This window comes from Mus pahari, chromosome 12, assembly GCF_900095145.1.
Source record: "Mus pahari chromosome 12, PAHARI_EIJ_v1.1, whole genome shotgun sequence".
NCBI lineage: Eukaryota > Metazoa > Chordata > Mammalia > Rodentia > Muridae > Mus > Mus pahari.
In genome coordinates, this window is record NC_034601.1 from 27,700,336 (window position 1) to 27,713,657 (window position 13,322).

A 13,322-nucleotide genomic window follows, 5' to 3' on the forward strand; every position below is an offset into this window, starting at 1 on the left:
CATAGGGCAGGTGGGAGTGATCCATCCCTGGCCCCCAACCTGACCAGTTGCAACTGGTTCTTTTCTGGTAGACTCTCATCTCTTGCACACCGGATGTTGATGTGGGATCTCTGAGAGCTTAACAAAAGAGAAGGGGTAGCCCAGAATGTCCCAGGACAGGCATGGGGGGCGGAGGACGGGGATGAGGTGCGAGTCCTGGGCAGGTCTCCGGCTCTGGGGACAGAGCTTTCCCATGGTGGGTGGCCCTGTCAGACGGCATCTTCAGCCGTAGGACAGGTCAGAGGGAAATCGGGAATCGAAGAGGCAGGTTCTCTGCCGCCTCTAACCTCTGCACCACCCTGGCTGGCAGATTCTGCATAAGATTGACAAGGAAGGGGAGCGCCTGCCCCGGCCTGAGGACTGCCCTCAAGACATCTACAATGTCATGGTCCAGTGCTGGGCCCACAAGCCAGAGGACAGACCCACATTTGTGGCCCTTCGGGACTTCCTGCTGGAGGTGAGGGGTGGATCTGCCCACAGTCTCAGGGGAGTGCAAGCAGGTGGGGCGTTCCGAGGCTTCGTCCTGGGCTGAGCCGTGACCTCTGCCCCCAGGCTCAGCCCACTGACATGCGGGCCCTTCAGGACTTTGAGGAGCCGGATAAGCTGCACATCCAGATGAATGACGTCATCACTGTCATCGAGGGAAGGTAGGGCTGTGGGCTACACTGGGACAACGTAGAGGACACAGATGGAGAGAGGTGTGTAAACCTCTTCTGCCTCCAGGGCTCCCATGGCAGCAGGCAGGCAGGAGTGGGAAGTGTCGGAGGTGACAGGCCCCACACCGCTGAGAGCTGCGTCGGTGGGATTTTCCCTGCCTAACCTCAGCCCCACTGCCCTTTCCCACTGGGACCCAGCCCTGGCTGTGTGTGTATTAGGGCTGTGTGTGTATTAGTTAGGGCTGTGTGTGTATTAGGGCTGTGTGTGTATTAGTTAGGGCTGTGTGTGTATTAGGGCTGTGTGTGTATTAGGCCCAAAGCCCTTGTGCTGAAGATTAGGCTGCGGCCCAGCTTGGCCTCAGAATTGAAGGGTGTTTCTCATTCTCTTCCTCTGCGGTCTCCAGCATAGGATTCCCCCAACACCCCCCTCACACACACACATACACAGTTTCTTGAGAGAAGGTCTCAGGCTGGCCTTAAACTCCTCATCCTCCTGCCTCAATCTCTCAGGTACTGGGGCTGTAAGTGTGAGCTGCCGTGCCCACACGTAGAGTCTGACCATTTCCCTTGGTGCCTTGCAGACCCCAGGGCCCCTTGCCTGCTCTGCCTCATCACTTTAGCAACTTTCCATCCCCTCCTGGGAGCCTCCTGGGGTGTCCTAGTCATGGGCCCCCTCCACCCACTGCCTGGACCTCCCGTCCCGTACCTCTCCCAGCCCTTCCTGGTAAGGACTGCTGTGTGTCTGCCATTGAAACTCTCGCTTCCCAGCAGCCTCCCTTGAACCCACTTCCTACCTGTACCCCCATGTTTCTAGACCCAGCACTTGCCCTGCCCCACCCTCTGCTGGCCCTTCCTCCAGTCATCTGATCCCCAGAGTGTCTGAGGAACTGGCTGGGGCCTGGGCTTGGGCACTGGGTGAGTGTGGAGGACCAGGAAGAAAGTGAAGCAGAAGGGGATCCCTGTACCCCCTCCTCTGACTCAGAACTGGGTCAGGATGCCTGTAGGGGCCTGCGCCTCACTGGGGTTACTGAGTAGGGCGAGTCTCAGCCTGAGTCGGTAGAACGGGCTCTGAGTGTCTTGGATCTCCCTGTACCCGTCGTGGCCCCTGTTCCATTGCCGCAGGCCAGGGCTCGCTCTCATGTTGGGCTCAATGTTCCATCCTTGGAACAAGAATGGTGTTCTAGCAGGGTTACAGAGAATGGCGGTAGGAGAAAGGGGAGAATGTCAGGTAAGACATGGAAGCAGGAAGGAACCACATGTGGGTCTGGACCTGAGGGGAACGGAGGGGTGCAGGACTTAGCGTCTGAGAAAGCCTAAGGTAGAAGAGTGGGAGCCCTCCGTGGCGGTGCCTACAGAGACTACTTAAAGCCTGCGGCATCCCTACTGCATACTGGAGCCAGAAAGCCCCATCTGCCTCTGTCCCCAAGTCTACCAGTCCCATTTCCTGCTCCATCTGGAGCCTGTGTTCCCTAGGGCAACTCAGGAGCTTCCTGTGTGTCCCTACAAGTGGTGCCCTGGGTCACCGTAGGAGGGGCCGGGGGAGTGGCTCTTCTGGGAGGTTGTCCTGGGTGCACCCTGTCCTGCCCTTCCGCCCCAGGCTCCTGCTGGCTTCAGCTGCTAATACTGCCACAGTGGATGGGTCAACTTCTAGACCGCCTTCCTCTGAGGTGCCAGCTCTTACTCGGTCCCTAGAACTGCTCAGGAGGTGGGAGGTGAGAGACACGAGCCCCAGCAGCCTCTGAGCTCTTGGGAGTGGGCCCGTGGGCCCTGGTTCCTGGAGCCTCCCTCTCCCTTCTTAGCCTGATTGCTGTTGGTTTGCCTGCCTCGTCTCCACGACTCCAGGCTCATGGGCACGGAGTGTATTGCGGGATTAGGTCTACTGTGTGACTCTCTTCCTCTGCTCCTGACTTCCTTATTGTGTCTCACAGCCTTGTATTTCTCTTTTCTGAAACTGTCTTTAGTGTGTTTCCTGGTCCCAACTCTATGACCCTGTAGTCTCAGACTCTGTAAGCTTCGTCTATAAGCTCAGTCTCAGGGTTTGGGGCAAATAGAGGACAAGTAGGTTTTCCACGAGCTGGGTCTAGGGGGCTCTGTCTAGACCGAGAGGTATGCCAAGAGCATGGTGGCACATGCCTTTAATTCCAGTACTGGGGAGGCAGAAACAGGAGGATTTCTATGAGTTTGAAGCCAGCCTGATATACAAAATGAATTCCAGGACAGATAGGATCACATAGAGAGACCCAGACCACAGAAAACAACCCACTAAAAAATGAAAGCAGCCTTGAAGATAAAGGGGTGGCTATGGCTAGCCTCTCCTGAGGGTCTTGTGTGGAGGGCAAGGTGATTGACAGCCCCTTTGTGTGAGTTTTCAGAGTGATATTGAGAAGAGGCAGAGGTTTTGAAATCCATTGGCGGGTTCTTGGCCTGGCCTGGCCTGCAGCCTCCACTTCCTGTGGTAGGAGGGGTGGAAGGCATTGAGTCTGTGCCCTGGAAGGGACAAGGTAGGGCTATGTGCACTGAACAGAACATTCGGGTAACATCTCTGCCTCGGCTGCACCTCAGAGGTGGGCAGAGTCGAGTCTGGCCTAGTGCCCGGGGAAGTGTGGGGCTGCCTTGTGGAGGAGCCGTGGGTGTTGGGAGAAGGCAGGCTGCTCTGTGTGTCTCACGGGCCGCCCTGTCTGTGGGCTGAGGTCCCTTTCTCTCCTTGGAATGGATCTGCTATTTTCAGAGAACTTTTCTTTCTCAGGGTGTTGACCTTTCTCCTTCCTTCCTTCCCGGCCCTTCCTACCCTAAAGGCAGGGAGTAATGACAGGGTGACTGTGTTTGTGGTGGGCCAGCAGGCAGCCTTAGTGACCAGAAGGCAGCTGTGGCAGTCCCCGGCCCCTCCCCAGCTCCTCTGCTATAGCCGTGTTTCCCAGGAGGCCCTGTGGCTCCGGGACAGGCAGGTGATGTGACAGTGAGGAGGAGACAGGCATCTCCCTGCAGCATGGCTACTCCAGCTGGTGCCTTAGCCCAGCATCTGCCTGCCCCGTCGGGGCCGAGCAGCAGATGCAGGGGCCTCCACAGTCAGCTTCGGGGCGTGTGGAGTATCCAGAGAAGGCCATATTCTTTCCCACTTGCTCACATGCTGTGTGGGCCTCAGCTCGGGCTTACGCTGGGTCAGGTCCAGGTCTGCTCATGGTTTGTCTGTAGTGTAGACTGAGATCTTCATGGTTCACCATGCTGGGAATTCTGAGTTTCCCTTCTGGACCCCTTATTGTAAGGCAAGAATGGCCCTGTCCTGAGAAGATGGGGAGGATGGCAGGCCTGGGTCCCCCACAGCTCTGCCCTCAGGTGGTATAAAGGCCCGGGTTTCCGTGTGTTCTGTCTGTTGAACGTCTTCATTTGAGGCTCGAGCAGTAACTGGAAGGCATGGTCCTAAACTCACGGGACCCTTTGTCTACTGTATCACTTAAAATTCCTAGAACTCTGCTAAGGAGTGAATCTAGTGGCCCTAAGGAGACCAGGGCCAGGCATTGGCTGTAGGAAGGGACTAGGTGCATTGTGGAGCACGCTGGTTTTGCAGGCTTAAGTTGCTCTGAGTACTGGGTCTGCTGCGATCAATTGTTCCGGTAAATGTACCTGTCATGTTCCATTTCCTTATTTGTAGACTGTAGGGAAAGCTACCGACCTACCCAGAGGAGCTTAGGCTAAGGCTGAGCAAATAGCCAGGCCCTCTTCCGGGAGTGGCAGGTTAGGTTAGTGTTCTGTTGTGGAGAATGGACTGGTGGCTAGACTCGTCTTGAGCTCTTATCTCCAGGGCTTCGCCTGCCAAGGTAGTCGGGTTCCATGAGCAGGGACTGTGGTATGAGAAGGGTCCCTTTGTCTGGGGTCACTTTCACCCCCTATACCCGGTATTTACCATACTATCTCTGTCACACAGGGCTGAAAACTACTGGTGGCGTGGTCAGAATACACGGACGCTGTGTGTAGGACCCTTCCCTCGAAATGTGGTGACCTCCGTGGCTGGCCTGTCAGCCCAGGACATCAGCCAGCCTCTACAGAATAGCTTCATTCACACAGGGCATGGCGACAGTGACCCCCGCCATTGCTGGGGGTTCCCTGACAGGATCGATGAGTGAGTATCTAGAGATCCGACGACCTGGTCCTGGGCTCCTGGGTCTTGTAGCCCCTCACCACACTGCACACAAGATCTGGGATGTAGGCTCCAAAGATGAGGCTGTCTGTTACTGATGGGTAAAGGCCGGATGTATGCTCTGAATTAAAGTACTCTCGAAGCAGGCAGCCCCAGGAGCTGCCAGAGGCCATCCCCAAGTCATTTCCCAAGCCGGAGTGCCAGGAACAGTTAAGGCCCTGTCTTGTTGGCTTTTCCACCAAGTGGGGTTCATCGTGGAAACTGTGGATCCCAGTTTTTCCTAGAGTGGGAATCTGGTGGTCACAGTGAGACAGCCTTTGCCCCTTGGCTGTGGACACCTGCAGTCACCTGCAGAAGGTGTCCCCATACCACATCTTTTTTTTTTTTTTTTTTTTTTAAGGGAAGAGGAGGGATAGAAGGCTTCCTCTGGTATAGAGATACTGATTTCATACATGAAGTTAGCATTATTATCATGTGCTCACCTGACCAGCAAATATCTCTCTCTCTCTCTCTCTCTCTCTCTCTCTCTCTCTCTCTCTCTCTCTCTCTCTCTTTTTTTTTTAAAGATTTATTTATTTATTATATGTAAGTACACTGTAGCTGTTTTCAGACACACCAGAAGAGGGCATCAGATCTCATTATGGATGGTTGTGAGCCACCATGTGGTTGCTGGGATTTGAACTCAGGACCTCTGGAAGAGCAGTCAGTGCTCTTAACCACTGAGCCATCTCTCCAGCCCTGCCCGTACCACATCTTGAAGCTTACACACATTCTGGTCTCCTAACCCAAGCCTATGCCGACACTGGTCCTCCAGCCCACCCCCCCACCCCCCCACCCCCCCGCATGCGCACAGTTCTTCTGTCATTAGCTGCCTTTCTCTCGTGACAGGGTGCCAGTGACAGGCACAGATGGGAACTTTTCCCATTCCTGGGCTCCTCATTTGTCCTCAGGATCCTTCCTTTGGTGTGGCACCCAAGCCACACCCATCTCCTTGCTGTGATGTTTCTACCGTGCTGTTGCATGTCCTTTGCTCTTTTAATTGTGACCGCCTCCCTCGCAGTGTGCGGCAGCTTTCACCTCAGGGGAGATGTGCAGGTGTCCGAGGCATGGGCAAGCAGAGGTCTGCCCGCCTCGTGCTCCACCGCCCGGCTGCTGAGGCTCTGCAGCCGTCTTTCAGCCTCTTTGTTCCAGAAGCTGACAGGAGTAGGGTTGGGACAAGGTGTAGGTGCCAGAGAGGCCCAGACTGGCTGAGTCCTGAGGATTTGCTGGGGTGGGGAGGCCAGGGCGGTCCTTGCTGGGCCCTTGCTCATCATCATATTCTCCCCAGTATAGCTCTGCACATCTATGGGGCAGTCTCTCTGCGCAGTTTCCACTAAAGTAAGACCTAGGCGAGGAAACCCCAAGAGTGAACTCATTCTGACTTGTTAAAATGTCCCGTGTCACCCCAACAGAGGAGGCTCTCCCTTTTGGCACACAGGAAGACACTTGATACCTGCATCTCCTTCAGGGGTTTCCAGAGTTTAGGGCCCTGAACCTATGAGGTCAGCTCTCATGTTGTGTATACAGGTCCAGGCAGGAGTGAGTACTTCCCAGAACTGGGAGCAGGCCTGGAGGGACCTCTGTCTGGGAGGGATTCCTGGTCTCCTTTTGGTAAAGAGGGAGGTCACTGAGAGTCATCTGGGACAGGACAGAGTCAGGCTCTTCTTGGTACTCTGTCCATCCTACTTAGCCTCTGTCAGCTCTCCTGCTGGCCCTCCGTGCCTCCCTCGGTGGCCCTTTCTCCAGCTGCCTCCTCCTGAGAGTATGGTAAAGCAGGCCTTTGTTTTCCCTTCTCCCATATCCCAGAACATCAGGCCCTGCCTCAAAGGAACCAGGTAAGGGGGAGTGATGGGGGGGCCTTACAGCTAGAGGCCTGCACCCTCTCTCCCACTTCTGCTGAGCCTGAGCCAGCCCAGCCTCATTCTTCCAGGCTTTAATCAGCCTTGGTGACTAAGTCCCAGATCCCAGATAGCATAGGAGCTGGGCTGAGGCGGGGAGCTCCCCGCCCAGCTCAACAGGAAGCTGCCTCCTGCCCACCCTCCCAGGGGCTAACAGCATATGTCCAGTCTCCCGGAGGGTCTATAGAAGAGTGTGCCAGCAGGTAGACACCTGGCATGGGTTGTCAGTTATCTGGGACCAGCTTTGTCCTTGTAAGGTACTGGAGCCCTCTGAGGCGAAGGCTTCCCAGCCTGGTTCAGGTGCTTTCCCCTTGGCAGGCACATCTGGGTGTAGGGATTAGGGTCTTGTCTGTATAGACCCAGGACGCTGCACCTTGTGACTCAGTCTGCCGCTCAGCTTCCTCTGAGATATGTCTTAGTCTTTGCATTACCCCCTAAATACTCAGGAGGTGGTGTGTCTGTGTGTGTGTAGGTGTGTGTGTCAGGAGGTGTGTATGTCAGGAAGTGTGTGTGTGTGTGAGGAGGTATGTATGTGTAGGTTGTGTGTGTGTGTGCGCGCACGTTGAGGTGGCCTGGTCCTACACATCTGCTAAAGGTGTCCCCTCTCTCTGCTTCACTGCCTGACCTGGTTCTCTCCCCAACAGACTGTATCTGGGGAACCCCATGGACCCTCCTGACCTGCTGAGTGTGGACCTGAATACCTCCCGACCCACCCAGCATCTAGGACGGGTGAAAAGTAAGAGCCCTTCCCTCCCTAGGTGTCCCCAGTTCACTGGCCACCCTGAGCCTGCTGTTGTACTCGGGGGGACAGTCGGGTCAGGGCAGCAGGTGGGACAGCTGGATCCCTGGCTCTGGCTGGGCGTGGGGCGCGAGCAGAGAGGCAGCTGTATCCGCTGCCGAGGAGGGGATCCTTGGGCCTGCCCTGCCCTGGCTTTGCAGCCCCAGCTTCCTCCTCCTCTCTCCCTCCTCACCGGGCTCTTCAGATCCTGGCTTTCCTTACTGCCCCCAGTCACGTTCTTCTCTCCCAAGCCAACACCCCATACCCCTCTTTGGACTCCATCTCAGCCAGGAGCCCCACCCCCTCCCAGATCCCGTGCCTGTCATTCTGGAACACAGTTGTTTCGCCCCGCCTCCCCATTCCTCCCATCTTCCGTTGGGTTGTGCATTTGTTCACTCCTGTTCATCTCTCTCTCTCTCTCTCCCTCTCCCTCCCTCTCCTCATTTCTGTTTCTCTGTCTCTCTCTTCCCCTCACCTTTTCTTTTGATCTCCTGCTCGCTCCCTCTCTCATCTTTTACCTCCTTCTCTCTCTCCCTCCTCCTCCTCTCTCTCTCCCTGCCCTCCCTCCCTCCCTTTCTCTATCTAAACTCTTCCCTCTGTCTGGCTCTGATCTCCCCACCTCACCCCTGTCTTGCTTGGCCATCCTTCTTTTCTGCCTCCCCTGTCCGCATGGCCTTTCTTACAGGGGAGCCTCCACCTCGCCCACCTCAGCCTGCCATCTTCACTCAGAGTAAGTGGGGCTGTTCAGGATGCCTTGGCCCCCGCCCCCGCCCCCTCTCTCTTCTCTCTCCTCTCCTGGAAGGTACAGAGCCCTGGCGGGAGGCTGTGTGGAGGGGAAAGCGGGTGTGTGCTGTGAGCTCTAGCTGCTGGACTGGCCCAGCATGCCTTCCTCCCTCATCTTTGCCCTCAAAGCCTGGCTTCCTCCTGCTCTGCTGTCGCTTGGCCCAGCCTCACGCTGCAGTGGGCGAGGTTTGGGATGTGGTGGGAGCTCAGTCCTGCGAGGAAGGCTCCTGTTGGCTCGTGCCTGCTGTAATGGTGTGCTACTGTACGGGTGGGGAGAGAGATGACTCACCAGGGGCAAAGAGCAGGACTCTTGTGTTAGAAACAAACCTCAGAGACAGGTATAAATGGCGTGTTGCCTGCTCTAGCTTAGGCAGGATTGGGGGTCTTTCCAGCCCACACTGAAGCCTGGAGTTTGTCAGAGAAGGCGCTGTCCTGTTTGAGTAGGGTCAGGTATGCTCTCGGCAGCAGGGCTACCTGGAGGGGCCTTGGCGCGGCACAGTTGTGGGGGGACACTTGGCTGGGGGAGTTGGCAGTGGGCAGTTGTGGGGGGACACTTGGCTTTCTTTCTCCACACTTTTACCTCCCCTGTTCCCCATTCATATCTGACACCATCTCCCTGTTGGGGTCCCCCTTTTTATCACAGAGCCAACATACGACCCAGTGAGTGAGGACCCAGATCCCCTGTCCAGCGACTTCAAGAGGTTTGGCTTGAGGAAGCCAGCCCTGCCCCGAGGGCTGTGGCTGGCAAAGCCCTCAGCCCGAGTGCCGGGCACCAAGGCAAGCCGTGGCAGTGGGGGTGAGGTCACACTCATCGACTTCGGTGAGGAGCCCGTGGTCCCGAACCCACGGCCCTGTGCACCCTCCTTGGCACAGTTGGCCATGGATGCCTGCTCCTTGCTGGACAAGACACCACCACAGAGCCCCACACGGGCACTGCCACGACCTTTACACCCCACACCTGTGGTAGACTGGGACGCTCGCCCGCTGCCTCCGCCCCCTGCCTATGACGACGTGGCCCAAGATGAGGATGACTTTGAGGTCTGCTCCATCAACAACACGCTAGTGGGTGCAGGCCTCCCCGCCGGGCCTCGCCACGGCGAGACCAATTACGCCTTTGTACCCGAGCAGGCGCAGATGCCCCCTGCCCTGGAGGATAACCTGTTCCTTCCACCCCAGGGTGGAGGCAAGCCGCCCAGCTCAGTGCAGACTGCGGAGATTTTCCAGGCACTGCAGCAGGAGTGTATGCGGCAGCTACAGGTCCCCACTGGCCAACTGACCCCCTCCCCTACCCCAGGAGGTGATGACAAGCCCCAGGTGCCACCCCGGGTACCTATCCCCCCTCGGCCCACACGTCCACGTGTGGAGCTATCTCCAGCTCCCTCAGGTGAGGAAGAGACAAGCCAATGGCCTGGACCCGCCTCACCTCCCCGAGTGCCTCCCCGGGAACCCCTGTCTCCTCAAGGTTCAAGGACCCCAAGCCCCCTAGTGCCACCTGGCAGCTCTCCACTACCACACCGGCTCTCTAGCTCACCTGGCAAGACCATGCCAACCACCCAAAGCTTTGCTTCAGACCCTAAGTATGCCACCCCACAAGTGATCCAGGCTCCGGGCCCACGGGCAGGCCCCTGCATCCTGCCCATTGTCCGCGATGGCAGGAAGGTCAGCAGCACTCATTACTACCTGCTGCCCGAGCGCCCTCCTTACCTGGAGCGCTATCAGCGCTTCCTGCGGGAGGCCCAGAGCCCTGAAGAGCCTGCCGCCCTGCCTGTGCCCCCGCTGCTGCCCCCGCCCAGTACTCCGGCCCCTGCCGCCCCCACTGCCACCGTCAGACCTATGCCTCAGGCCGCCCCAGATCCAAAGGCCAACTTCTCCACCAATAACAGCAACCCAGGGGCGCGGCCACCATCCCTGAGGGCCACTGCTCGGCTGCCACAGAGAGGCTGCCCAGGGGACGGGCAAGAGGCTGCTCGGCCAGCAGACAAGCTCCAGATGGTGAGTGCCAGGCCCTCTTCAGGGTGTGCAGGGCAGGGGTCTGAGGGACCCAGAGGAATGGGCCCAAGTGGTGCTAATGGGTGGGTGTGCCCAGCTGCAGGCCATGGTGCATGGGGTGACCACAGAGGAGTGCCAGGCGGCCCTGCAGAGCCACAGCTGGAGTGTTCAGAGGGCTGCCCAGTATCTGAAGGTACCATCACTTCCTGCCTGCCCTGGCATTCAGGGGCCCTGAAAGCTGGTTCTGCTCTACCTCACCCTACCCTCTGGCTCTGTGTCCTGTGTCCATTCTATTCTGGTAACCTTGGCTCCAGCGTGTCTCATGGCAGCATCACTCTCTGCCCCTCAGGTGGAGCAGCTCTTTGGGCTGGGTCTTCGGCCACGGGTGGAGTGCCACAAAGTCCTAGAGATGTTCGACTGGAACCTAGAGCAAGCCGGCTGTCACCTTCTGGGTTCCTGTGGCCCTGCCCACCACAAGTGAGTGAGTTACACTCTGCTCCACCTCTGTCTCCCAGGGAAAAGCCCACTTACCTCTGAAAGGCCACATGTCGCCAGGGGGTCCCCAGCTGGTAGGAGAGAGACGCTTGGTTTTTCTCGTGAGTCTTGATGAATGAAAGGCAGCAGGGGCTGTGGGTGAAGGAGGCTGGCTTCCCTAGCTCCTCTGCCGCTGCCCAGGTGCCTCACAGAGCAGCATTTAGTCCCGATTACCCACACACATACATAGATGTAATTGTTTTACCTCTGTTATATTTAAAGTGCCAGTTGGTGCTGGGGAGAAGAGCGGTGACTCAGCCAATGGGATACAAGCACGAGAGCCTGATTTTGAATCCCCACAACCCATGTCAAGCCGAATGCATAGCCTGAGCCTTTGTAATCCCACTGCTCTTATGGGAGAGATGGGGACAGAGACAGGCTTGAGGGCAGCTAGCCTCATGTGCAGTAGCAGAAAAACAACAGACCTGGTTTCAAGAAAGTCTCCTCTCATCTCTCCACACTTCTGTGGCACATGCATGCCTGTGTTCAACCACAAATGCTCATGCTCACACACACACACACACACACACACACACACACACACACACACACACACCTTTCTTTATATATTAATGCTTTTGAAAGAAGAAACATCCAAAGAAATTCTCATTAAATTTTTACTAAAAGTTTATGTATGCGCACACTTACAAAATAAAGCATACAGATGAATATTAATTGAAACATTTATCAAACCCCAAAGTGGTGAACCGGGCAGGGGTGAGGTCAGGATCCTCTCAGGAAGCAAGCATGGCCCTGGGGCAGGGGGAGGGGTCTGCCAGCCTGTGCTGCCAGCCTGTGCTGTAAGCTTGGGCACTAGTCAGAAGCAAACAAACACAGTGGCCCTCAGCAAGCACTGACACCCTTTACTAAACTGTAGTGCCCTCTGCTGGTGGTTGTCCCTAATTTGTCTCCTGAGAAACTTCCTGTTGACCTTAGATACTCCAGCACACAATAGTACTATTAAGTCATAGTTTATCAAAAAGATACTTTAAAGTAAGTTCTGAAATTACTGCCTAAAACTATTTTTTTAATACTTTGCATGATGCCTAAAGGCAGTAACTCCCTATGGTGGCCTTGGATTTCCCATTAGCTGTTTAAAACTAGCTCATGCTCTCTTGTTGATTTATGAGCTTTTGGGTTATTTCCTGTCTTTCAGACGCTGATGGTTGACCGGAGAGCAGTGGTCTGCTCTAAAAGAACCTATTGAACCTGTCTGTGGGACAAGGGTAGGGAAACTGCCCCGCCTCACACCCGGAGGACCCACAACTGCCTGCAGCTCCTAGGGGACAGTGAGACCCAGGCAGCAGGAGGCTGGGAGCCTCACCTTGCCCACCTCGCTCACCCGCCCAGCGCTGTTCTGCACACCTTGGTTCAGTCCTCAGTGCCCCAACCAAGAGGTGGGAAGTTCCCAGCCTTGTGAAGGCAAGACAGAAGCTGCATGGCAGGCTCTGTGTGACCTGCCTCTGGCTCCAGATCAAGGCTGGGCTAGTGGCTAGAGTGTGCCCCAGGCTTTCCCCTGGGGGATTAGACTGACAGGAAGCCAGGCTTGACGTGGACAAGAAGGATGTGTTGGCCACACAGAAGGATGAGCCAGCACCCAACAGGCCCTCAGGGCTAGGCCCCTTTCCAGGGAACCTATGTAAGAGTGTGGAGTGTTGGACAGAATGTGACCTGTGGCTTCACTGTGAACTTGTGGGCTTGGCTGGTCTTAGGATCTCGTACCTATAAACAGCCTGAAGTGGCTCAGAAACAGAAAAGGCGCCAGGATCTTCTCTGGCAGGGACCAGGGCCCAAGGCCCCGGATGTGGAAGGAGACCCCAGTGGTACCAGTACTTTCCTGTTTGACCCGTTCTTCCCCTGTTGCTATCTGATGTGTTGCCATCAGCCTCTGTTGCCAAAGTTGTGGCCCCAGCTATGGATATCTGCTTCTTCCAGAGAAATAAAGCTTGTTTCTATTTTATGTTACTCTCTCGCCCACCTGGTTCTTGGATTGTGCCCTCCATTCTCAAGAGTTCTGCTGTCCAGAGAAAGCTGCTTATCACCACCTACAGGCAGAGGGAAGAAGTGCAGACCCAAGACATCCTATGTCTGTCCCCTTGCAGAGCTGACCCAACTTGCTTCACGGTCTGGAACTGTCACAGTCTCTGCAGGCTTCTGTAGTGCAGGACACATTTCAGGAGACAGTAATAGCTCAGTCAGTTGGAGCCGGACCAGAAGCAGATGTCACCCAGGGCTTCAATAGGTACAACCATTTGTATTTTGTTTCTCTGAATAATGTATTTACGTGATTCTGAATTCAGAAGGTACTGGGGAGTACACAGCAGAGCATCCACATCAGCTGCCCACTTCCCTCATTCTCTGCCCTTATCATCTGTTCCTGTGTCGTCCCCCCCCCCTTTTTTTTTCTTGAGACTTTGTTTCTCTGTCTAGCCCTGGCTGTCCTGGAACTCACTTTGTAGACCAGGCTGGCC

At 56.1% G+C, this 13,322-nt stretch overlaps 1 protein-coding gene across 15 annotated transcripts in view; it reads left to right on the top strand.

Annotated features, from left to right (window-relative positions):
* The window catches only part of Tnk2 (tyrosine kinase non receptor 2), a 39,695-nt gene extending 26,879 nt beyond the window's left edge, over positions 1–12,816 (top strand). For 4 of the 15 annotated variants that reach the window (XM_029544463.1, XM_029544464.1, XM_029544460.1 and 1 more), the window contains exons 8-16: positions 350–496; positions 592–686; positions 4,618–4,812; positions 7,412–7,503; positions 8,231–8,347; positions 8,972–10,320; positions 10,415–10,510; positions 10,667–10,794; positions 12,008–12,816. In XM_029544463.1, coding sequence (XP_029400323.1) covers positions 350–496; positions 592–686; positions 4,618–4,812; positions 7,412–7,503; positions 8,231–8,347; positions 8,972–10,320; positions 10,415–10,510; positions 10,667–10,794; positions 12,008–12,014 — 2,226 coding nt within the window. In that variant the 3' untranslated portion in view covers positions 12,015–12,816. Of the gene's footprint in view, positions 1–349; positions 497–591; positions 687–4,617; positions 4,813–7,411; positions 7,504–8,230; positions 8,348–8,971; positions 10,321–10,414; positions 10,511–10,666; positions 10,799–12,007 lie in introns of those variants that run through there. The other 11 variants (XM_021209107.2, XM_029544461.1, XM_029544468.1 and 8 more) reach the window with 8 other exon arrangements.
* Positions 12,817–13,322: the final 506 nt, after the last annotated feature.